The sequence below is a fragment of the Furipterus horrens genome, unplaced genomic scaffold, assembly GCF_987537825.1.
Source record: "Furipterus horrens unplaced genomic scaffold, mFurHor1.1.pri manual_scaffold_6, whole genome shotgun sequence".
NCBI classification, from domain to species: Eukaryota; Metazoa; Chordata; class Mammalia; order Chiroptera; family Furipteridae; genus Furipterus; species Furipterus horrens.
The window spans coordinates 88,793,219-88,818,944 of NW_028327176.1; the positions used below are offsets into that span (position 1 = coordinate 88,793,219).

Consider the following 25,726-nt stretch of genomic DNA (forward strand, 5'->3'; position numbering starts at 1 on the left):
GAGATTTTTCTCAATCAGAAAGCTAGAGTTCTATATGACTTTTCCTAAGTTTTCCCATTCTACTGTAATAATTTGGAAATTGTACATTCTATTGTATCTTGTTACTTTTAAATTTTTTCCATGTATATTTGACTTCATTACCAGTCCACAATGTTATCGTTCTTCTTTGTGGCTGCATAGAATTCCATGTTCCCACATCACAATTTATTTAATAAGTCCCTTGTTAATGGACCTTTAGGTGGTTCCCCACCTCTTACAAGTCAAATAATACTGTAATAAATAACCTTGTACTAATGTATTGTGTTATTTTGCTCAAGTGGAAGTATAGCTTAGGCTACAACCTAGAAGTGGTGTTTCTGGGTCAAAGGGCATGTGTGCCTATAATTAGGATAGATACAGCCAGATTAGCATCTTTGGAGGTTGTGCCAGTTTACCTTTCACCAGGGATGTGTGAGATTGTTTCCCACATGCTTAGCAACAAAGTGTTAGCATTTGTCTTAATCTCATTAAAAATATATTTCAGTGTTGTTTTAATTTGCATTTCTCTTTTTATGAATGATGTTAGCCTCTTTTCATATTTTATGAGCCAAAGGTATACTTTTTCTGTACACATTTTTTAAATACCTTTGGCAAATTTTACTGTTGGATTGCTGGTCTTTGCTTATTAATTTGTAGGAACTATTTTAGACAAATTAGCCCTTTGTCTGATGGGAGTTGCATATACTTTTCTCAATTTATTATCTGCTTTTTTTCTTCTGATGTTTTTTTACCATGTAGAAAGTTTATATTTTTTTGTAATCAAATTTATTAGTCTTTACCCATAATCTTATAACTCATAAAGTTTTATGGGTTTAATGTCATTCTTAGCTCCTTTAACTTTAAAGTCTTTAATTTATTCGGTCCTTGTCTTGGTATAGGGTGTAAGGTAGGAATCCAGCTTAATTTCTCCAGATGGCTACTCACTCGTCCCAATACGTACCATTTATTGAAGATTCTACCTTTTCCCTTGGATTTGAAGTACTGTCTTTATAACATATTAAAGTTCCATATGTGTTTGCATCTACTTACAGACTCTCATATTCTCTTTCATTGATTGTCTGTTCATGTGTCAGCACCACACTGTTTCACTTATTGTAGCTTTCCTATCATCCTTTGTGTTCCTTCCCAGCTAATTCCTACTGTGTTTGCCAGAGTGACTCCACCCAGCCCTTCGCTTTCTTCAAGTCCTGTCTTTTCCTCTCAGACTGAGGCTGTTCCCCATGAACTTTACTTGCCCCCTCACACACTGCTATGATGCTTTTTGTATTTTCCTCATCCTGCGCCCTTGAATTAGTCCCCTCCCATCAGTCAGCCTGCCCTGGCTCCCCCTCCTCCCTTGAATCTTCCTGATTGTCTTTCTCCACAGACCACTCCTCTGTCCACAGCTTCTTTGAGTTTCCTCTATTCTAAACAACTTCTTCCCGGCTTTGCTACTTTCTCCATCTAGTATGCTCTTATACATTCCATTCCCTGACATAGTCACCAAAAATTAATCTCCATTCACTGTCCCAGCTTCCTCGCTGCCACTCATTCTTCAGAGCCCAGGTTTCCATCCCAATCATTTGGCTAAACCTTGTAAATATATCCTCGGGTGACGATTTTTAAAAAAATATTTTTATTTATTTTCAGAGAGGAGGAAAGGGAGGGAGAGAGGGAGAGAAACATCGATCAGTTGTCTCTGTAAGCGCCCCAACTGGGGACTGAACCTGCAACTCAGGCATGTGCTCTGACTGGGAATTGAACTGGTGACCTTTTGCTTTGCAGGACGGTGCCCAACCCACTGTGCCACGCCAGTCAGGGTGTTGGCTGAAACTTGTTTCACAAGATCATTGATGACCTCACAGTCACTGAATCCAGTGGTATCAGTTTATCCCTCTTAAAGCTCTGCAGCATTTGAGCTGGTTGACCCCTTCCCCCTGAAAGACAGTCCCTCCCTTGGCTCTGAGACACTGGGCTGTCCCAAGTCTCTCCTGCCTCCGCCCACTGCCCCATTGTCTGCTCTGCTGCCTCTTCCTCTGTCCTTTCTTGATATGTCACTGTCTCCTTTGGTGAACTGAATCTCTTCCTGTGGCTTTCATATCAACAAAGATGCTCCAAACCTACAGATTTCCAACTCCCCAGCTCTTAGACTCTAGGGCTGAATTTCCAAACTGCCTTCAAGAGAACATCTAAGAGGTTATTGGGTCAGTCCAAGCAGGGGAAGATGAAGTCTTTATGGAAAGGAATGATTACAACCACCAGGGGAAATAAAAATAAGAATGCCAGTGTCCAAGCCGCTTCAAACCAATTAAATGAGGATCTTTGGGGATGGGCCCAGACATCTGTATTTATAAAAACTCCCCAGTGATTGCAGTATAGCCAAGTGTGCAAGCCTAGAGCAGAGTGAGAGAGAGGAGGAACCTCAGATTACTCCTGCCTTCCGGCTTTGATAAGTGGGTAGGTGGGCATGTGGCATAAGTAGGAGCCACAGAGGAGGGGTTTGGGGGAAGATGGTAGATCCTGTTAGGATAGGCTGGATTTGAGCTGCCTGTGGGACATCCAAGATAAGGAGTTCCACAGACACTTGAATCTCCCTAAAGCAGGAATTTTTTGCTCCTAATCCTTCCAGGCCTGCACTGAAAGTGGTAGGTTCAATTTCACTCCCAGGGCCAGCGCATGGAAGCACATGTCATCTTCCCAGCCATCCCTCCAGATCCCCTCTCCCACCGCACCCCACTCCCCAGCCAACAGGACCCCTCACTGTTTTCATTGTGCTGCATCTGAGTCTTTTTTTCAAGCTGTATCCCCAAGAGGAGTTCCGGGTCATCTCCCGTGGTCCAGACCCTCCCTACTCAGGGCATCTCCCTACTGTTTTCTGTAGGGAAGACTCTCCCCAGCACCTCAGGAACTTACCACCTCTGTCTGTGGCATTTGTGGATGATATCTTTTTTGTTGAGGGTTGGAACCGTCTCCTCCTGGGTGATTGTAGACTTGGGGGTCACCATCTAGTAGCCTGCCTTGGGGAAGATTCCAGGACAGAGCGTGTTTCCCTTGCCTGATGGCTCTGCCACTGATGGTCTTGCTGCAGATCCGCTGTCAGTCGTGAGTGGCCTGGCAGGGGCTAGCGTCCTTTATCCGTACCCAGACAGCCCCTTCACCAGGGTGGCTTCAGAGAGCAGTGATTGTTGGGCATGAGTCCTGGTGGGGACAGGACAGGGCTTGGGGAGTGTGATGTGTATCAGGATCTCCAGGGGAACTGGAGAGTTTGAAAAGCCCCTCAAGTCACTCTCATGTGTCTCCTGTAGATGCAGGAACTCAAAGGGCAGGATGCCCCAGAGGAGGCAGGGAAAGGTACCACAGGGGTGTGTCACCCCTAGCTGGTTGATGAAGACCGCTCTGAACCCCACAGACCTGCCGCAAGAGCCAAGTGGGCAGAGGGTAGGAGGGCAACGAGTAGAGATCATGGGATAGCACTGCAGGGTGAGGCATTCCTGCTCAGAAGCGATAGAACGGGAGCTCCTGTACTGTCCCCCAGATGGTACCCTTAATCCTGCCCCCTGCCCACCACCCTCTCATCCTCTTCCTGTCTTCCCCTTTGGCCAGGCTGATGGGAATTGCCCTGCAGAGGTCCCTCTGAGTTCAGACCCAGATGATGCCAGAGCTATGACCTGGCCTGCAGGCGTGGCGCCGAGGGGAAATCAACCATGGAGCAGCCGCCGGAGGAAGCCCCTGAGGTCCGGGAAAAGGAGGAGAAAGAAGAAGTGGCAGAGACACAAGGAGAGCTCAATGGAGAACCAGAGCACTCGCTTCCTTCCAGCAGTTGTACAGGTGAGGAGGGGTGGGCAGGCGACATGGCCAGGTGGAACAGGGAAGCTGGCCTTCTGCAGACAGCCCCGTGGGAGTGCAGAGTAGCAGAGTGGTTAAGGACTGGAGCCAGGCAGCATGGGTCCGCACCCCATTTTGCTGCTCATCAGCTGCAGGACCTTGGGCAGCTGCATCACTTCTTTGTGTAAAACAGACAGGGATCATAGGGGGTATAGACATGGGCTTTTGTGAGAACGACCTGAAGTAGCATGTGTCATGCATGTTGCCGTCATTATTCCACCACTACTATCACAAGGGATCTGGGACCCATCTGCATTAACAACACACTGGAAAGATGACTGCACCTGTGATATGATCACTCCAAACATACAGCTCAGTCGATCTGCTGCTAATTATACACGTTATCAAGCTGCACTGTAATTAGGCATAAATGCTGAGCAGTTAGTATGAATGACTATAATTAATAATACCTTTGTGCAGCCACTTTTTAACTTCTCTTGTCTCACTCGTTTTACCTTTATTTATCCACTGTCAGCAGCAGTGTAGACGTTTTCCTCTGGTACCTTGTACTGTCTGCCATTGTCTTCATCATCATCGTCATGACGTTGTGTCCACCCTCAAGGGCACCCAGATCCACCTCTCCCAGCCCTTGGCTTTCCCTGCTCCCCACCCCATCTTCCCAGCTTCTCTCCTCTCCCTCTCCCTGAGTGCCGTCACACCCAGCTCATCTGTGCTCCCTTCCCTCGGGGGGAACTCAGGGTCAGGACTTACTGCCAGGAGGGCACATCCTGAGCCGGCTGCTGGTGTCAGCTGATGGAGATCCCGGCCACAGGTGCTGAGTCAAGGCGGAGGAGCAGGCCCGTCTCATAGGGACAGGCTTTGGGCCCCCGTGCCTGTGTGGGCAGAAGGAGGTGGGGGGTGTCCGAGTTAAGGTGGGGGAGTGGGACACTGTTGGGGAGGCACAGGCTCCTCTCTGGGCCTGCACCTAAGAGAACCCCAGATCCTCGAGCCCCGCGGCTTTGAATCTGCAAAGCAAGTGCTGGGGTATTGCAGAGTTCCTTCCTCCTCAGGGCACACGGTGAGGTCGGGTGAGGGGAGAGCTATCGCCCAGGCCCTCTGAACCCACCCAGACACTCAGGAGTGACCGAGGTAGGCTTATGTGATTTTAGGGCCCGAGAGGAAGTATCCCCCATCCTGTAGGGTAGCCTCCCCCTTGTTGGCTGGCTGGTGGCTGGGATGGCTTTGGAGACCCAGCCAGGAGAGATCAGTCACTCATTGCTAATAACACATACTGTTCTGAACTTGACACAGGTGAGGAGGGTCAGGGCGCAGAGGGAAGACCCTGCGGGCTAAGAATGAGCAAGTTATGTCACTGAGGACATTAAGAGACAGTGAAAGGGAAGAGTGGACACAGGTCTTCGGCCTCACTGCCTGCCCAGGCCCACCTCGTCCCTACATCTGGGCCCAGGCACACAGAAGTTGCCTGAAGACTAATGTCCTATCCTGGTTTCCTACATACGCTTGTGGGGACCACCTCCCACAGTGATACTGCTGGTCATGTGCAGACCAGAGTATGGTACCTAGCACAGGCAGGGCACGGTGATGGGCACGCGGGGTGATGTCTGCGGCGGAACTTGCCCAGCCACCCGAGTTCGATAGATTCCGTTTATCAATAAATCAGTGAAGTGGGGGTAGAAAGACTTCCTTGTTCAGTAATTTTAAAAGGAAGGGTTAAATAATCACTACATGTTAGAGCCACAGTAAATAAAAACTTCCTGCAAAGTCTACAAGACAAACGACCCGACAGAAAGAAACAGGCGATTTTTGGTAGGACAAATACATATGGCTGGAAAACACGAAACGTTTTCCAGTCTATTCATCAATCAAAGAAGGTGTCTTCAGAGGACGTTGGCAGGGAGGACGTGGCCTCCAGCCGCTGGGGGGTGGGCAGCAGGGCGGCAGCCAGCATTTTCAGTGTGCGTCGCTTTGGCCCTGCAGTCTCCTCCTAGGAGCCTGTGCCCTGTGAACACTCTCTTACTGTGCAGGGGGTTGTCCATGCGTGTTTACTGCGTGCTGTTTGAAAAGCAAAAACCGGGAAACACCCATCTGTTATGTAAACTGTGGTAGAGCCACACTGTGGGAAGCTCTAGTCATTAAAAAGGATAAGGTGGGTCTGTGTGTGCTGACCGGGAAGCAAATTCCTGACACGTTAGGGGGTCGCTTTGTTTAAAAACCCGTATGTGCCTGAGAAGCACTAGAAGAGCAGACACCAAGGACGAGTGGGGCTGCCTCAGAGGAGCGGGGTTGTGGGTGGAGGGTCTGTCTCATGATGCCACGTGCCCTTATGTATTTTTCCCAGCAAGCCTGGAATAATCCCCTACTTTAAAAAGCAACCACATTGCTTTTATTTAAAAGGTGAAAAAAATAAGAAAAGGCTGGCAGGTGAGGGGCGCTGGAGACAGAGCCTCATCCTGTCTGTGCTGGGGACACACACAGCCAGCTCAGGAGTCCCAGGCCGGCCGTGTGACCTGTGGCCTCACCGCGCCACAGTCTCTTCACCTGCCCACCTCAAGGGCCAGCCAGGGGAGAAGTAATGGTGCTGACACTACAGGTCTGAGCACATGCTGGGTCCCTGCCTCACTCCATTAATCTGTGACTGTGACCTTTGGAGTCCCCTCAGAGACCCATGAGGATGGGTGGGTGCAGCTTGAGCCTGAAACAGCAGGAAGGCTGCACAGTGTGCTTCCCTTCTGATGCTCCAGAGGTTCTGCACTGACCCACATCTCTGTACCCAGCTCTACACCTGCCAAACCCCTTCTCGCTCACAGGGAGGCCAGCAGGACAGGCCTCATCATTAGTGCTCAGCAGCAAAGAAACTCATACGCCCAGGGTCCCCCAGCTGGGGAGGGGCAGGGGCAGGGGCAGCTGGTGCTCACAGCCCACTGCTGCTTGTCCCCTCCTGCTTCAGAGATGAACGTCCCAGTCACACCGAGAAAAAGGTAGAAGGTCTTAGTATGGGACTGAGGACGATGAAAGTGTCCTTCCTCTTGGTCTTGGCAGCTCCACTCACTCAGCAAATGCTTGGTGGGTATCCAGGCAGCCATTCAGTGGAAGACAAGGCTGGGTAGCTGTCATGAGAAGCCCGCAGTCCAGGCAGACAGGACACCCGAAGTGAGGAGGCTGCTTGGTAACCCAGCCCCAGAGTCTGCAGAATTGGCGCTGACTTCAGAAGCTGTTTGCCTGTGGGGTTCTGCCAGCAGAGTAAATAGACAAGACCAGCCCCTGCTGGCTCCCCTCACAGCTAGGACAGCAGCATACCTCTAGGATGGAGCCTAGGTGTGCAGGAGCCCTCCCAGCCCCACACAGTGGCTCAGTGAGGTCAGCAGTGTATTTGCTGAACTTGTAATCAAAGATACTTCAGTCTCTGCATGAGGGGGCTAGTGTTTTATATTGAGTGCAAACAATGAATAATGGCAAAGTGTCATCCTCAGCAGTGATGTGTCTTATTTATCATAATCAGAAATTATTGGTCAGTAGTAATGAACATGCATTTATATGTATGGGATGTTGTAGAGTGCAGTGGGTAAGACCTCAGCCCCAAGGGTTGGAGATAAATCTCACTTTGCCACTGTGTTAAGGTTCGCTAGAGAAACAGAACTAATAGGATGTGCGCGCATGTGTGTGTGTGTGTGTGTGTGTGTGTGTGTGTGTAGAGCGAGATTGGGAGATTTATTTTGAGTAATTGGCTCAGGCATTTGTGAGGGCTGGCAAGTTGAAATTCTGTAGGACAGGCCAGCAGACTGGACATCAGGGAAATTGATGTTGAAGCTCAAGTCCAAATGCAGTCTGGAGACAGAATTCCTTCTTCCTTCGAGAGGTTTCCTTTACATGGTGGAGAGCAATGATTTAAATGTTAATCACATCTAAAAAATACTTTGACAGCAACGTCTGTACTGGTGTTTGACCAAAAACTGGGTACCATGGGTACTATGGCCAAGCTGACACATAAAATTAACCATCAGAGCCACTGTCAGCATGTTACTTAACCTTCTGAGCCTCTCTTTTCTCTCCTATAAAATGGAGGTAAGAAGATCCACCCAAAGGGTTGTTTTGAGGTTCATGAGATTAATGATGTCAGGTGTCCAGTGGAGTGCCTAGCACATAGCAGACATGCACTGAAAGAGAGATGTGATTGGTGCAGACCCAACAGCCTTTGCAAGAAAGTCAGGTTAGGTTCAAGTTCCAGTCTCACCATGCATAGGCAGGTGACCTTGGGTAGATAGGTCCCATGACCACACTGAGCTGCAGTTTCCTCATCTTTAAATGGTACAGTTACTGTCTTCCAAAGTGATATGAAATGATACTAAAGGCATACAGACACTAACGTGCTTGACATTTAGTGGGCGCCTGGTAAATGCTGGTCCTTTCTCCTCCCCTCCTGGGGGTAGTAAAGGCAGGAGATATTGAGGGTGGGGTCAAGCAGGGTGCGACTGGAGTGGAAGTTAAGAGGCCGGGCTTAGGACCCACCCCACAAGACGGCCATCAGGGTAAAAGCAAGTACGTTTCCCAAGAGCAGGGCTGAGAGGGGTGAGGATGTGCTGGGCTGGCTGGAGAGCTGCTGGGCAGGCAGGCGGCCCGCACACAGCAAGCTTAGGGCCTCTTCCACCCGCATGCTGGAGGGGCACCACGGCAGGGGCCCCGGGGCGGGGGAGGGCCTCGGGACCGCAGTCTCCCACTAGGAGCTCCTGGGAGGTGATGGGACCTTCAGAACCTGGTCCCTAGAATGGGGGCCACCCAGCCATCATTACCTTTCAGGTAGGATGTGATGGTGATTGGAGAATAAACCCTTAAGTCAAGGGGTCAACCAGGAAGAAACAGAACCTTTATCTTTGCAAAACTCACCCCCAAGCTTCCACCGCTTCAGTATCCCCAGTACACCACACAACAAAAGCTATCCCTGTGGGATATATACATTTCTGCTCACCCAGCACCTCATCTCCCCTGCCCCTCTCTGCCTTGTGTATCAGTTGTTTGTATTCTCTTATTCCTCTCAAATAGGCAGGGGGTGCCCTATCATCCTGAGACTGCCAGACCTCTCTGACTGCTTTCAAGTTCAACAGCCTACTCCTGTTCACCCCCTGGGGCAGACATCTCCAAGGGCCCCTCTGGCACTCCCGCCCTGGGTCTCTCCTCACCCTCCAGGCCTCTGGATGATTTACTGGCCAGTAGAGCTTGGGCATCATGGCTTCTTCCAGGGTTTGGGGTAGCCCTGATGCCCCTGAGCCAGGGGCCAACAGCAGGCCAGACGACACGAGAGGAGGCTAGGTCTTGTTCTAGGGGCTCTCTGGACCTCATAAGCAAAGAAACATCCCCTCCATGCTCACAAACACTTGTGTTTCTGTGACTCTGGGGGTGGGGGGGAGATAACCAGAAAGAAGAGGAAAGGCACGGTCCTTGCCTGTGTGGGCACACTGCTGGGAAACTGCAGGACTGCAGCTTTCTAGTGAGCATCACCCGAACTTACGAGTTGGGAGGCAAGAAAAACCGGATTTATCTTCTGGAGGGCAGGCCCCTTGTAGTACAGGCTTCCCCCACTAGGTGAATGTTCTAGGAACCCATCTGTATCAGTGCACCAGCTGACGTTGTTGTGAGAGGCTGCATTTGGCTTCAGTGAATTTTTTTTGAAGACTTTCAGTGCCTTTGCCGGTTTCATGATGGGTGATTGACGAGTGCACCTGCCCACACTGCGCCCAAGGTTCAGCAGTTTTGGGCTAAAAATGATGTGACCCCCGTGTCCCACCTTCCCTACTCACCCGATCTCTCCCTGAGCGACGTTTTTTGTTTCCCAGAAGAAAAAAGTCCTCAAAGGGAAATGTTTTGCCGATGTGGAAGAGATGAAACAATAAATGGCAGAAGTACTAAAAGGCATCAAAATTGACGAGTTCAAAAACTGTTTTGAGCAGTGGAAAAAAGTCTTAATAGATGTATTGCATCAGATGGAGAGTACTTTGAAGGTGATTGAAGTTTAAGCACATAAGAATAAATACACAATTATTTATAAATAAATTCAGGTTTGGGGGTCCCCCTCCCCCCAGTAAGCACTTCCATGTTCCAAGAGCTTTCCCTGTATTAACTACTGTATGCCTCACAGTGAGGTGACCCTGAGACAGATACCACTGCCATCTCCCTTTTACAGAGAAGGAAACAGGCCCAGAGGGCAGAGCTGGGTTTTACACACAGGACACTGATTGAAGCTGGGCTACATGGCTCCTGAGCCACGTTCTTATCCCCATCCATGCCTGCTGTCTCTGAGCGCCTGGAAGCCGGCTTGGAGGTCATCCAAAGAACTCACCTTTGAGCCAGAGAGGGAATCAGTCACCTTCCCTGACCACCTCATGCCCAGCAGTGGCTCCGCCACAGTCCTGCACCTCTCTGTCTGCTCCTCGGCCCGCATCGCCACTCACTGTGTTACGTTCTAGTTTTCTTGCCTCTTTCTTCCCTCAGCTAATTGAGGGCAGGGTCTGGGTCCTGCTTTGCACACAGAAGGTGCTCATGAAATGTCTGTTGAATGAAAAGAGAGGGTGACATTACTACATGCAACACCAGTGGCAGCCAAATGACCAACACCTGCTGAGCCCCCCGGGCCAGGAGGGAGAGCGAGGAAGTACCAAAAGGTGGGAACACTGAGGTGACTGCTCCCTGTGGAAGAGGCTTGGAGGTCTAAAGGGAATGTGATTTGAGACACTCTTGAGTCTAGCAGAGGAGGCAGACAGGCAGGCCACAGCAACAGCACTGACGCTTACAGGAAGTACCACAAAGTGCCCATGCACTTGGACCACACCGGTGGGTCGGAGGAGGAAGTGCCAGACACCCTCTCGGCCAGCATCTGCGCTCTCGGTCAGCATCTGCGCTGGTCTCTACACAGGGTCTCTACGTTACCTCATCTTCTCCCAGCAACTAGGAATGTACTTCTACTGCCCCAGTTTAATGCCTCCAGGAGTGACAGAGCTCCCTCCAGCCAGGTGGTGCTGAGGCCAGGTCGCCCTGGCAGCTTAAGGGTCACTTATTCCACAGTCACTAAGTGCTTGTCGTGTGGTCCTTACGTTCTAGTGGGGGAGCCCCAGTACTGAGCACAGGCTGTCAGGTAGTGTCAAAGGCTACTGAGCAGCCCTGACCAACGTGGCTCAATGGGTTGAGCATCATCCCACAAACCAAAAGGTCACTGGCTTGATTCCTGATCAGAGCACATCCCTGGGTTGCAAGCCAGGTCCCCAGTTGGGAGTATGTGAGAGGCAACCAATCAGTGTTTCTCTCCTTCTCCCTTTCTCTAAAATAAATATATTTTTAAAAATTTTAAGGCTACTGAGCCCTGGCTGCTGTGGCTCAGTGGATTGAGAGCTGGCCTGTGAACCAAAGGGTTGCCAGTTCGATACCCAGTCCGGGCACATGCCTGGGTTGCAGACCATGTCCCCAGCTGGGGTTGCACGAGAGGCAACCACACATTGATGTTTCTCTCCCTTTCTTTCTCCCTCCTTTCCCCTCTCTCTAAAAATAAATAAGCAAAATCTTTTTTTTTAAATATGCTACTGAGCAAACCAAAGCAGCCTCACCCTCCCAGGCTGCAGTCTCCCCGAGGAGATGGAGGGAGCCCATTCCCCGACCTTCTCCCATCTGTGGAATGATTGAAGGTTGGGAGCTAAAGCTTTGGCACAGGGCAGGCCATTTTAGGAACCAGGGGCTTGTGTTACCCCTGCCCTCATCGGCCAGGGAGGGCAACAGGCTACTGAGTCCTCTGCTGTGGTCTGGTGCTTGTGCTCCCTGTCTGTGTCCAGGATGGGGCTGTGCTTTGCTCCTGTCACTCCTGGGACCTGGGATCCAAGGAGGTGGGAAGCAGGAGGGAGATGTGGGAGAAGTGGAGTGCATTTTGGAGGTTACTCTATGGTGGGCAAAACTGACTTTTGCGGAGTAGAAATGCTAAGTCTGGGCTTATTGCCATGGCGTGGGTCTTCCTTAGAGCTGTGTACTCTAAGCCATTGATTCTCTGGTTTGAGGTTTGGACCAGCCCCTCAGGAGCTTGCTTGGTCATCAGGGAAGAGAGCAGAGAACAGTAGATTGGCAGACAAGCGTGGCAGAGGCAGGACAGGTGGCGTGTGGGTCATGCAGCACTGAGTGGGGGGGGGGGGTCAGGAGACTGGGGCTCAGTACTGGTCCCCTTTGCAAGGGAAAGGCTCACTTCTGAGTGTCCAAGTGAGATTCAGAAGAGACCCCCAGCAGTTCTTACTAAGTCATCTGACTGTACGTGTACCCTGAAGCCACTGCCGTGGCCAACTGCTTTCCTTGCTGACACTCAGCACCTGGTTCAAACATCTGTACATTTCATTGAAAAACACTTGTGGAAATTCATTGTGCTGCCCAGTCAATGTGACTGATACCTATAGGTTCTTCTCCTTGAGCAAGTTTCGTGGGAATGAATTTGAGTTTCTCAGGAGATCCTTTATAGCATCTGTGGAGTCCGTGCAAGAATCAGATTTCCTGGGTGGAGGGGGTGTTTAGAGGTCTGCACTGTGCCTTCTTCACAGAACACATTCCACACAACCCCATGAGGGCCACTTCCCAAGGACAATCTAAACAAATTCTGCTTCCTGCTCCGTGCTCCCCTCCTTCCCAAACACAACCACCCCTCTGTACCCTCTGCTCCCCAAGGGTGAGTTCAGCCCAGGAAGGCTGACTTACCCCAGATAAGAGCCGCTGTATCTGGAGCACCTGCTGTGTGTCAGGACTGGGGGAATGCACTGGAAACTTCGCCATCCTCCCAGAGAAGCTGTCTTTAAGCCCATATTCTAGATGAAGAAACTGATCCTCAGGAAGGTGGACTTCCGTAGCCTCACAGCTCCTGACTGAGCCAAGGGCCGTGTGAGTGAGAATCACGGGCTCAGCCAGGCAGAATGTGAAGCCGCCGCTATGTTGTGTCTGCAGACTTCTCCCGGAGCTCCTCCCCACCCTCACTGCTGGACCAGCTCCAGATGGGCTGTGACGGGGCTTCGTGTGGCAGCCTCAACATGGAGTGCCGCGTGTGTGGAGACAAGGCATCAGGCTTCCACTACGGTGTTCATGCGTGCGAGGGGTGCAAGGTATGAGCAGCGGGGGTGCTGGCTGGCTGTCAGGGCTGTGGTCACATGGTGCGTTAACCTGCCAAAAAGGCTATCCCTGTCGAGGAGGAGGTCCCTGATAATACCCATGGCAGAATTCCTGCCTGGGCGACCGCCAGGGTCTTGGGCCCATTCCAAGCCTCTGCTCTGGGTCCTGCTGGAGAGGAGGGGTTCCCATGTCAGGGCTGCCCTGCTGGGCACCTGCAGCTGCATGCACCCCCTGGGGACCTGGCTGGAAAAGACAGGTGGACCGGGCCAGAGGCTTAGGCTGAGGCATCTTCCTGAGGTCAGGGGCGTCTGCACCTCAAAGCCTGAAGGGAGCTCTTTGAAAAAAAAGAAAAGTTACATTTCTTTTCCCAGTGGTGCTTTTGGATTCTTCCTCCTAACGGCGCACCCATCAAATTTTCACATATTGTTTTATTAAACCTAGAAAATACATAGAGCCAGATACATTTAGGAATAAATCAAGTTAGTGACGATACAGTTTTGTTACCAAATTAACAAAGAAGCATTTAAAGTAAATTTGGTGTATTATTTTAGTTATTTCAAAACAGAAACTATAGGATAATATCCCTGATGAACATAAATGTATCAATAGTTGTTTATCTCCCTTCTCCTAGTCCCTTCCAAAAAAATTCCTCCACTACTTCCACATTTCAGGAATTTTTACATCTGTATGCATAGTTGGCCCCCAGTAAAGCCCGGTGGACAGCAAGTTTCTCAAGCTGTGCCTTCCCTGTGGCTTTTCCTCCCCCATGCACTGTCCCTTAGGGCTTCTTCCGCCGGACGATCCGCATGAAGCTGGAGTACGAGAAGTGTGAGCGGAGCTGCAAGATCCAGAAGAAGAACCGCAACAAGTGCCAGTACTGCCGCTTCCAGAAGTGCCTGGCACTGGGCATGTCACACAACGGTGAGAGCCGCGCTGGGCGAGCACGGGCTGCTGGCTCCATGCAACTTGAAGCCAGTTTTAGGGAGCCCAGAAAGGGAGCGCCTTCAGCTGTGCCTGATACACCGTCAGTACTGCCAAGTGTCACTGCTGACCTTGCTGACCTGGCCCTGAGTCTCGGAGCCAGCACAAGCCTAGCCCAAGACTCGCCTTCCCCAGGCTGCCTGGTATCCACCGTGGGGCCCAGGCTGGGACCATCGCCGCCTCTGTGCCTGGGGCTCACCCTCTCTGGTCCTGAGGGAAGTGGGAATTGACCGCAGCTCCAATGCTGTTAGGAACTCCCCTCCCAGAACCTCAAGCCTGACTCGGATGGCCTGGCACTGCATGAAAAGCCACCACAAAGGCCTGGGATCTCCTCAGCCCTTCCTGGTTATTGAGGACAGGTGGGAGCCAGTGAGTGACCACATGTGTCAGCTACCAGGAGCCAAGCGGGGGTTTCCTGGAGGCCAGTCACTCCCAGGAGATGGAGCCTGCCCTGTCCTGTGCTCTAGGTCTCCTGCAGAGTTGTCTTCAAACCCCATAGAGAAAGATTTTGCAAAGCCCACCTGGCCCCCCCTTTACTCCTCTGGGTGAGACCCCCAGAGGAGAGGGAGAGCCTCTTGTTTAAATGTCCTCACCCATGGATAGCCCGACTGCCTTGCATCCTAGAGGTGGCAGGACCCGAGCGCTGTGTCCGCCCGAGCCCCGCTGCCTGGCTGAAGTGGGGATTTCCCAGGGGAGCTCAGGGCTGACTGAATTCTCATCTCACTTTTCCTCTGAGAAGCTGGGTTTGTTTCCTTTTCCATTGCTAGTGACTGCAATTTTTGAGTGCTTATTACAATGTGAATTATTTAATTGTTCTGATAAGCCAGGAGATTTAAGTGTCAGGTCTCATTTTTTCTAATGACTAAAGATAAAGTAGGCTGCCTTAAGTCTCAGGGCTGGTAAATAAGCCACTGAGCTGGAATCCCAGCACAGGCCTTGGACACCAAAGACTGGCTTCCTACCAGCCACGCTGTGCCGCCTCCCTCCCGGCCAGTGCGCGGCAGTCACTCGATAAGTTAGGGCCTTTGTGTGCTGTGCACTGTGAACAAGAAAGACAGAATCCCTGCACCCCTAGAGCTTACATTCTGGAGCGGTTCCCCAACATTCCAGCTTGCTGCTTCTAGAGCTTCTGAGGGCCCTGGGCTCCAAATTCGTGTCTCCACCTTGGCCCGTGCACCTGTGAAGGCATGAGGAGGAGGTTCGAGGGCTGGCCCCTGCATGGCCTCCTTGATGATTGTCCCCCTGCTCCCCGTGCAGCCATCCGCTTCGGCCGGATGCCAGAGGCCGAGAAGAGGAAGCTGGTGGCAGGGCTGACGGCGAGTGAGGGGAGTCCGCACAACCCACAAGTGGCTGACCTGAAGGCCTTCTCCAAGCACATCTACAACGCCTACCTGAAAAACTTCAACATGACCAAAAAGAAGGCCCGCGGCATCCTCACCGGCAAGACCAGCCACACTGCGGTGAGTGTCACTGCCCTGGCGCAAGGCCCCGCGGCCGCCCGCCTCACTCCTGGGAGAGCCAGACCTCTCCCACAACTTCACGGTACAGGCAGGGGGTATGGGAGCACATGGGCAGGGGTCCCCGAGGCCTGGCCTCTAACAGGGCCTGGTTTTCAGCCCTTTGTGATCCACGACATCGAGACCTTGTGGCAGGCAGAGAAGGGCCTGGTGTGGAAGCAGCTGGTGAACGGCCTGCCGCCCTACAAGGAGATCAGCGTGCACGTCTTCTACCGCTGCCAGTGCACCACAGTGGAGACCGTGCGTGAGCTCACTGAGTTCGCCAAGAGCATCCCCAGCTTCGGCAGCCTCTTCCTCAACGACCAGGTGACCCTCCTCAAGTATGGTGTGCATGAGGCCATCTTCGCCATGCTGGCATCTATTGTCAATAAGGATGGGCTGCTGGTGGCCAACGGCACTGGATTTGTCACCCGTGAGTTTCTGCGCAGCCTCCGAAAGCCCTTCAGTGACATCATCGAGCCCAAGTTCGAGTTTGCTGTCAAGTTCAATGCCCTGGAACTTGATGACAGTGACCTGGCTCTCTTCATCGCGGCCATCATTCTGTGTGGAGGTAAGTGAGCGTGAGGCTGGTGGGCTGGCCCCCCACAGCCAGCCCTCCTGAGGGCTGGGCCTCCTGTAGGGCCCTGAGCCTGAGCTCAGACAGCACAGGGAAGCGTCTGTGATGATGGCAATGGCACATGTGAGGCCCCAGCTGTACATCGGGACCGACTCTGTCTTACACAGATGGAGATGCGAAAGAAAAAAGGCTGAAAGGACTTATGCCAACATGGTGATAGGGGCTATTTCTGCTGGGGGAGAAATTTTCTGTATTTTACCAACATTCTCAATTCCAACACAGTAATTGTAATAATAATCATGCTGACAGTGGCCTAGAGCTTACTTCATACCAGGCTCTATTCCAGTTCCTTTTGGGGAAACAAAGGAAGAGAGGACACTCAGTGAGGCAGTCACTGGCAGAACAGCCTAGCGTCTGTCACAGCGAGGAGGCCTGCTGTTCCTGGGCCAGGCCCCCCATGCAGGGCAGGGGCAGGGGAGCTCCTCTGCCCTTCTGAGACCCCTTGCGTTCACCAGCTCCCTCCCACACCTCTGTCCTGTGTCCCCACAGACCGGCCAGGCCTCATGAACGTGTCACAGGTGGAGGCCATTCAGGACACCATCCTGCGTGCCCTCGAGTTCCATCTGCACGCCAACCACCCCGATGCCCAGTACCTCTTCCCCAAGCTGCTGCAGAAGATGGCCGACCTGCGGCAGCTGGTCACCGAGCACGCCCAGATGATGCAGCGGATCAAGAAGACTGAGACAGAAACCTCACTGCACCCCCTGCTCCAGGAAATCTACAAGGACATGTACTGAAGGGCACACCCAGGCCCCCCAGCAGGCCTCCAGGAGCCGAGAACCAGGGGCAGGCGGGCAGCGCTGGGACGGGCCACCATGGGACTTTCCTGTTGGCCGCCCCGGCGGGCTCAGCCTAGGCCGCCCGGAGCAGCAGCATCACACACTCCTGACCAGACTCACACCTCGCTCCCCACTTTCCCTTCCCCCCTCCCCCTCTTTCTCAGTTCCTCTTTCTCCAATGTCTTTGCTCTGTTCTATAGGTTTCTCTTTTCCTCCCTCCCTTGCCCTCTCTTTCTCTCTCCCCATTCCCATGTTTGTGCCTCTTTTTCTTTGAGACAGTTTGTATTATTTCACCAGCAGCATAGAACAGGGCCTCTGCTTTTGCCCCACTGCCCCCAGTGCAGAAGGGGGTGGGGCCTGCCGTGTGCACCGACAGTCACCCACAGGGGTCGGGCCTCGTTCTGCTCCCGTCTTCACAGAAGGACTTGAGCCATCCAAAGAAACACTAAGCTCTGGGCCCAGCTTCCTGGGGAAGCTGAGCAGGACATGGTCTGACTGCAGCAGTGGCCCCTTGTCGCTGGGTCCCTGCCCTGAAGGCCAGGATGCCTCCCTGAGACTGTCACTGCCCTCCTGAGGCTGAGGCTGGCACCTGACACCCATCCCTCTTCGCTCCAGCCACACACCCCAGCCCCACTCACACCAACACCCTTTTCCTTCTCTTCACCCATCCTCCAGGCTAGTGTTGCTGATGGCCCCCTGTGCTGGCCGCTGGGGGACCAGCCCCCAGCCTGGAAGGAGGTGGACTCTCTGCAGGTGGGGGCCCCACACCCCCATGAAGAGGAGCGAGCGTCAAGGGAGGTGGAGTTGGTGGGGAAGCAGTGAGCAGGCCTTGGGTTGGCTCTCGATCAGCACTTGCCCGCGCTCCAATCTGCAGCAGCCTGGTCCAGCCAGTCAGCACCACAGCCATCGCCTCTCTCCCCAGGGCCAGGACTGGCCTCGCACACGACGGAGTTCCTTTCCCCAGCCAGGGGATGCTGGCACTGGCTTGAGCGCAGCTGCCGCTCATGACCCACTTACACTCCGGAGCCACCACTCCAGCACAAGCACTGAATTCACTTTATCTGCAGGTCCTACCCCCGCGCTCCCCTGAGGCAGGTGTGCGCCCCAAGGAGCCAGCAGAGCTGTGCCCCTGTTCCCAGGGCTGGGCCAGATCTGGTGGGCAGCAATGTACTACGAGTCAGCCCCGCACCTGCTCACAGGGGGGCAGGGTGGGGGGGGTGTCAGGGATAAACTGATCCTGCTTAGTGAGGCATCCACCTGTCCCAACAGCTCTGCTACCCTCCCCTTCCCTGTACTCAGCCCAGCTGGTCACCTGGGACTCCCCCTGCACAGCCCCCAGTGCCAGGTCCTCTGGCCCTTGCCGCTGCCGTCCTCTCCCTGGGTGCACTCTGTGCAGACAAGGGGCTGAAACACAGCTTGCGGTGCTGTGTGAGCAGGAGAGCAGAGAGCCCCCAGGCTGCCTTTCCAGGGAGGAGGCTGGCTGGAGGGGCGAGGGACTGCCTAGGGTCTCTGAGAACCTGCAGTTATAGCCCAGGCTTCCTGGGTCCTGTCTGCTCCCCTTCGAAAGGGGCCTTTCTGTCAGTGCAGCTCTGGGAGGAAATGCCCTAGAGAAGGACAAGCCCAGCATCTGTCCCTGCAGGTGTCAGGGTCCACCATGCCCAGGACCACTCCCTACTGGCTAGATTCCTCCCTTGCCCATCCTGCCCTATGCTGACCAGGGGTGCCCTCCGGGAGAGGAGAGACCCTGCGCCTGACCTCTGCCTCCCTCCCACCTGCCCACCCCTCCCACCTCTACTGCTGCAAATACAGCTCTTCTCAGTGTCTGAACAATCTCCAAAATTGAAATGTATATTTTTGCTAGGAGCCCCCATTTCCTGTGTTTTTAATATAAATAGTGTACACAGACTGTTGGAACTTTAAATAAATGGGAATTAACTATTTAAAAGTTGATTTAGGCTAAGTTCTCTCTGTGTTTTTCCCGAGGTCTGATCTGTTGTCTACCACTGCCCCCCATATCCCATGCACAGAGGAAAAAACAGTTCGGCAAATGAGACTGGAGTGCTGGCCAGTTCTGGCTCGTGGGAGCTCCCCATCTTTCCCCCTCCTCTGCTCACCACTCGTCAGCGAGGGTTGTGGAGCTCAGAGAAGCTGCATCCCCACCCCGCAGGGAATTGGGGGTGTGAAGGCAGAAAGACACTCTTTGACAAGGGGGTGTGGTGCCGTGGCACAAGCAGGGTTGGGTGGGAAGGTCTCTGAAGGGCCTTGGCGAGGCAACTTCCCCTGGGCCTTGAGTGCAAAGTGGGCCTTGCAAACCCAAAGCCTGTCATTCGCTGTCAGTTTTGTACCCCGACAAGCGGTCAGGGTTTTCCTCTCCTTAGCCAGCAACCCAGTTTTCTCCTTCACTTCCCATGGTGCCATCTCCCCAGTGGCTCTAAGGAGCTCAGCCCTTGGCAACCAGTAGGTTCAGCTGCATCGCAAGGCAAGTTCAGGGTATGTTTTGGTACTTGTCTAGCCAGAAAACAAACACTGCTAAATATTTCTTAAGTGGGGAGTTTACTCCAGGGAATTGATACAAAAACACTGAAAGTACTGAAAGAAGCCCTGGCTGGTGTGGCTCAGTGGCTTGAGCACCGGCCTGTGAACCAAAGGGTTGCAGGTTCGATTCTTAGTCAGGGTACATGTCTGGGTTGCACGCCAGGTCCCCAGTTGGGGGTGTGCTAGAGGCAACCACATATTGATGTTTCTCTCCTCTCTCTCCCTCCCTTCCCCTCTCTTCAAAAATAAATAAGTAAAATCTTTTTTTTAATATGCTTTATTGATTGTGCTGTTACAGTTGTCACTATTTATTTTCCCTTTGTTCCCCTCCACTCAGTGGCCCCCCTCCCCTTGGTCCACCCCCCTTAGTCCATGCCCATTGGTTGTGCATATAGTTCTCAACATCTCCCTATGCACTCCCTCCTACTACGCTTCTTAATTCCTGTACCATCTCCCTCCCTCCCTTTCCCCCCTTCCCCCTCCCCGCTGACCTGCCCCCAATATGTTCCCCATACCTATAATTCTTTTCCCACTCTCGTTGCCTACTTAGTTTGCCTTTGTTTTGATTCCCTAGCTTCTGTTGTTGGTTGTTGTAATATAGTTTTCATTTTAATGTTCATAGTTTTGATCCTCTTTCTCCTAAACAAGTCCCTTTAACATCTCATATAACACTGGTTTGGATCTGATGAACTCCTTCAGTTTTACTTTGTCCTGGAAGCACTTTTTCTGCCGTTCTATTCTGAATGACAGCTTCGCTGGATAGAGTAATCGTGGTTGTAGGTTTTTTATTTTCATTACTTTGAATAGTTCTTGCCAGTTCCCTACTGCCTGCAGAGTTTCTTTTGAGAAATCAGCTGATAGTCTTTTTGTGACCTCTTTGTACGTAATTCTCTTCTCTTGCTGCTTTTAAGACTCTGTCTTTATCCTTAATTTTTGAGATTTTGATTATAATGTGTCTTGGTGTGGTTCTTCCTGGGTCCAGTTTTTTTTTAACTCTGTGCTTCCTGGACCTGTAAGTCTTATTTCCTTCCCCAAGTTACGGAAGTTATACTTCATTATTTTTTCACATAATTTTTCAATTTCTAGTTCTTCTTCACATTCTGACAACCCTATGATTCTGATGTTGGCCCGTTTATAGCTGTCCCATAGGTTTCTGAGCCTCTCCTCATTTTCTTCACTTTTCGTTTCCTCTTTCTGCACTGGTTGACTGTTTGTTCCTTCCCTATGTTTCGATTTGTTGATTTGATCCCTGGTTTTCTTTCCCTCACCACTAGCTTCGTATGCGTTTTTGTTCATTTCAGCAGGACTAGCCTTCATTCCTTCCCCATCTTGTTTCAGATCTGCTGTCAGGTCTGTAAGCATTTTTATAACCAAAGCTCTGAACTGTGCCTCAGAAAGATTTCCTATCTGTTGCTTCATTAGATTAGATATTTGCTGTCTGGTCAGCTGTGTCACTGGGATCTCTATCATGATCTGTGCCATCCTGACAGTTTTGTGTTTACCTTTGCTTCTTGGGCATGGCTGTCACACCTCCTACGCTATAGGGGGTGGAGCCCCGTGCACTGGTCACTACCAGGTGACCCTTCTCACCACGTTGTGGCGTTTTCTGTAGGGTTGGGGGTCCAAGATGGATTTCTGCCATTCACTCTCTGCTGAGAGACCAGGAGCCTCCTCCTCCGTTCCCACTCCCACCAGGCCTCACAGTCCAAGGCAATGCGGGTCTGCCGTCCATGGCATTGGAACCTCAAGCTGACAGGTCTGGTCTGGAGCTGAGGGTGCTCCCCAGGTGCTTTTCGCCTTCCCTTAAATACGGGTGTCTGTGCTTACCACCGTCCCGCTGCCACCACTGCTGCCAGCACAGCTTGACCTTTCCTCCCCGGCTTCACCCCGCCTACCCATCCAGATGAGCACCACTTCTTTATAACTTCATACGTTGGACTTACATTTATTTTCTGGAACTTCTGGTTATTTCTGGTTTTGCAGTAGTTCTATTCCTTCTTAGTTGTGGAGGGAGACAGAGCATGTCAGTCTAGGCCTCCATCTTGGCCGGGAGTCTAATAAATAAAGTCTTAAAAAAAAAACAAAAAGTACTGAAAGATCCAGGCATGGTAACTGGGCTGGATGGCAAATGTTATCAAGAGGCCACCGAGGTTAAAATGCCCACCAAAAGGCTAAAATGCTCACCAACACTGCAGACCCAGGCACTCAAAGCCACCTGCTGGTTTGACTAGAAGCAGAATCCATGCTCACTGTGCCTCTAGGGCTGCCAGGGGACCAGTGGCCGCTGCTGCTGCTGCTGCTGCTGCTGCCCCTGGGATTGTGCCACTTGAGCAAGAAGCCTGGAGCTTGAACTCTGCTGCTCCTGCCAGAAGTGTCATCAGTTTGGGGTGGAGAGACGGTGCCACCCTTCTTCCTATCTTCCAGTCTGTTGCGTGTACCTCACATTGAAAAAAAAAAAAACAGCTAAGGTAGTCTAGGGAATGTAGTTTGCAGACTCCCAGCCCCTGTGGTTTAGAGGAGCACGTGAAAGAGCCAAGAGCCAGCAAATAATGAGCACAAAGTACACACACCGGCCCGAGGGGAGTGATCCCTGTGCCAATGAGGCTCATAGACTAAGGTGGTGGCCAAGTCTGACACTTGCCTCCCTGTTTTCTCTTTGGGTGGCCAGCTGACCAGAGCCATCTAAACCCTGCCAAGTCCATAGGGCTCATCTCAGTCAGGAGAATGACTGTGTCAGGGGAAGAGGAGGACACAGGAGGAATGCTTGGGACAGGGGCATCTCTGAAGGTGATAGCCTTGTTCATGATGGAATCTTCTAGTTTGCTTGGTTTCTTTTTCTCAGCCCCCTGTCCTTTCCCACGCCATCAGGTGAGTGAAAAATAGTTGAGGACTGTGGGCCAGTCCTCTTCCCAAAGCTACAGAGATAAAACAGGATACAAAATAACTGATGTAACTCGGTTCCAAGAGGGGAGGCTAAGTGTCAGCACCAGTTTCCTGCTGTTACCTGGCACCCTGTCATTACCATCACTAGAGGATATTCTATATGAAGCACCCATTTTGTGCCAGGTATTTGCATACATCACCTCTAATCTCACTATAACCTGTGAGGCAGCACAATAACAGTACAGGGTGTGCCTGGGTCGCTGCTGGGAAGAGGCATTGCCAGGCCTGCATTGATCCAGGGTCTTAGGCTCTCTGCTTTCTACCCATGAGCAAAACCTTGGGGACAATAGGTAGTCACCTGGTCTCTCTTTCATGATGCTCAGGACAAATGAATCAAATATTTAGACTAAAAAAGAAGAAAACAACCTTAGAATTAAAAGATGCAATAATTTTATAAAATTCTTATGAAATAAGAAAAGAAAAAAGGAAAGAAGGAAGGAAGGAAAGATGGGAAAGAAAGAAAAGGAAAGGGGGCCTACCCTTACCAGTATGGTTCAGTTGATTGGGCATCGTTCTGCGAAGTGAAAGGCCGCTGGTTCGATTTCCAGTCAGGGCACAAGGGTTGGATCCCCGTTGGGGCACATATGAGGCAACCATGTTTCTTTTGAACATGGATGTTTCTCTCCCTTCTCCTCTCCCTAAAATAAATAAAATTTTTAAATAGGAAGGGAGGAAGGAAGGAAGGAAGGAGAGGGGAATTCCCCTGGGCAGGCCTCAAGAAGCAGCTACAAAGCCTCTCTGGAGCTCGGATACAGGCAGCACAGAACTCCTACAAAATTATGAATGTGGAGAAACAAATCTACGTGAAAATGAACAGATATAATAACCAGTGAAATTAGAGCCTTGGGGCTTCAAAAAATATAACCATTGGTTATAGTGTAGGAGATGTTTCATATTCTTAAAAATATAAAGAAATCAAAACCACAAGAAAGGAATAATTTTCTTTTTAAGGAAAAAAAGGCAAGCATTTTTAAATACCTGAAACTTCCAGAAAAATGAAAACTCAAAGAGTTAAAAAAAAAAAAAAAAAAAGATTAGAAATAGTCAAAGTGGTCTTTTTTGCACACCAAGAAAGACCTGGAGGAATTATCCAGGAATTAGTATAGGAAAACCAAGATAGAAAATGTGGAATGGAAAGAATAGCAATACAAATTCTCATATAGTGCAGAAGTTGGTACAAACAACCTGAAAACAATTCAGCAAAATCACTGAAGTTAAAGTGTGCCTGTGAAGGCTATCCCCCAGGTTCCACTCCTTAGGATCCAGGCACTAATTTCCACAACTGCTTTGAGAGTTGGCTGCTGAGCTCACAGCTGAATTTCTCTCAGGAAAGTGCCCTTTCTGAAGGGAGCTGCCTTGCCCGGGTTGAGCACACCACCCCCTCAGCGGCAGTCTGTAGCCAGCATGGGGGTATGAGGCCAAGCTTCTTTGCCCTAGTTTGGGACAGCTTAAAGGATCACCCCAGCCCCAGAGCGGAAGTATCTGTTGTAACTACATTGCAGTTCAGCTTTTCTCATTATCCAATCCTGCTTCCTTCAATTCCTTACAGGTGTTGCTCCAAAGAGCGCTCCCAAGCAAGTGTCTTGCAGGTAAACTTCCAAATCTGTTTCTTGGAAAAACCAACCAAAGACAATACCCTGGAGTGAAACCCACCAAATTACACCTCATGTATATGTTCATCGCAGCAATACCAAAAACTTGAACACATTAAAATGTTCATCAGTCGAAAAATGGATAAACTTGATGTTTATAAAGTGTAAAAGAGAAAGAAACAAGCAAACTAGGAGAAACACTGGGGAAAAAATTATATAATCTTGAAATGGATAGCCCTTTCAAAAGCCTATTGTAGCCATGGCAGCGTAGCTCAGGTTGTTAGAGCGTTTTCCCAATATGCCAAAATTGTGGGTTCAATCCCAGGTCAGGGCATGTACAAGAAGCAAACAATGAATTCATAAATAAATGGAACATCAAATCAGTGTTTTCCTCTCCTTTCCTTTCTCTCTCTCAAATCCATAAATTAAAAAAAAATTGTTTGTCTATTGTATACCCCAAAATGTGTACGTTTCATGCAGTCAGTATCCATGAAACTTAGTTTTTTAATTTCTATAAAATTTTTAAAATGAGAATTTTACCATATACACATTTTAAAATTTTCCTGGGGAAAAAATAAGAAAAAATGTTTAAGTTAGCTGTGTAAAAAAATTGTCACATAATCAGGCAAAAAGAGCTGATTTCCTTAATATATATATCAATGAGCAAAAAAAGGTTGACAATCCAAAAGAAAAATAGGCAAGGGATGTGAACATGAAAAGAAATACTTAAACATATGAAAAGATGCTTAACCTCAGTCATGGTAATAGAAATATATATTAAAACTATGAGATGCAGTTTTTTTACGTGCCAAATTGACAAATACTGCAAAGCTTGATAGCGTTGAGCAGAAACAGGCACCCTCACGCGGCTGGCGGGAGTGTGAGCTGGCACGGCCCCGCAGGGAGCAGCTTGGCAGCACCTAGGAGAAAAATGTTTTTAATAATTTTGATCCAGCAAAAGTAAAAGAAGTAACTAGATGTCCAAGACTATTGGTTTCCCAATCTAGCATCTCAATGTACTGAAAGACATAGGAAATTGTTTAAATTCAATTTTTAAACCTCCCCTTTAATGTCTAAGTAAATACCTCTTATTTGCGGGATTTTGACTTTCCAAATTCACCTCCCTCGTGGGACAGTGCAGTCTAGTGGGGAGCGCATCAGCTTTGGAGGAGTAAGATGGGAGTAGAGGGGGACTTCGAAGTAGTCAGAGCTGGAAGGACTCTTAAAGGTAATGGTCCCGCTCCCCCACCTCCCCATCCTCAAAGGGCCCAGCACATCGTTCTCCTCACTGCAAGCTGTGAATCCACCAGGCATTTATGCTGCCCAGGAGAGCGGCTTGGATTGGTGGACTTGCTATCATCCAATCTGGAACATCCTCATTGGAGAGAGTCTCAGGCAAGCCCCCTCGTGGCCACCTCTCATGGGGGTTCCCCCTACTGGGTCATCAACACTAGTCTAATTTCTGCTGATCAGGATAGCAAGCTGGCTTCAATGACAAACAAAGATCAGATCACAGTGACTTTTTGCAGAAAAAACATCCTGGGTCTGGAGGCAAGTCCCCAGAGCCTCTTGGGTCTGTCCAGTACACGGCCAGTAGGGACGAGGCCTCCCTGCAGTCCTCACCTGGCTCACACCATCTCCTGGAGGCTCCAAAGGCTCCCCGCCCACCCTGTGATCTCCCCATCAACCTCAGCTCCATGTGGGGGTTTCACACGGCCCTGAGGTGGGGGGAGCTCTGCTCTGCCCCCTCAGTTATAACTTCCCTCAGACACCAGCCTGAGG

General features: G+C 50.7%; 1 protein-coding gene across 5 annotated transcripts in view; it reads left to right on the top strand.

Moving 5' to 3' along the window:
- PPARD (peroxisome proliferator activated receptor delta) overlaps positions 1–17,617 on the top strand; it is an 81,006-nt gene extending 63,389 nt beyond the window's left edge. For 4 of the 5 annotated variants that reach the window (XM_090282264.1, XM_090282265.1, XM_090282267.1 and 1 more), the window contains 5 exons: positions 3,622–3,846; positions 12,820–12,974; positions 13,764–13,902; positions 15,220–16,029; positions 16,585–17,617. In XM_090282264.1, the coding sequence (XP_090138390.1) occupies positions 3,723–3,846; positions 12,820–12,974; positions 13,764–13,902; positions 15,220–16,029; positions 16,585–16,832 (1,476 nt within the window). In that variant the 5' untranslated portion in view covers positions 3,622–3,722 and the 3' untranslated portion in view covers positions 16,833–17,617. The remainder of the gene's footprint in view (positions 1–3,621; positions 3,847–12,819; positions 12,975–13,763; positions 13,903–15,219; positions 16,030–16,584) is intronic. The other variant, XM_090282268.1, reaches the window with a different exon arrangement.
- Positions 17,618–25,726: the final 8,109 nt, after the last annotated feature.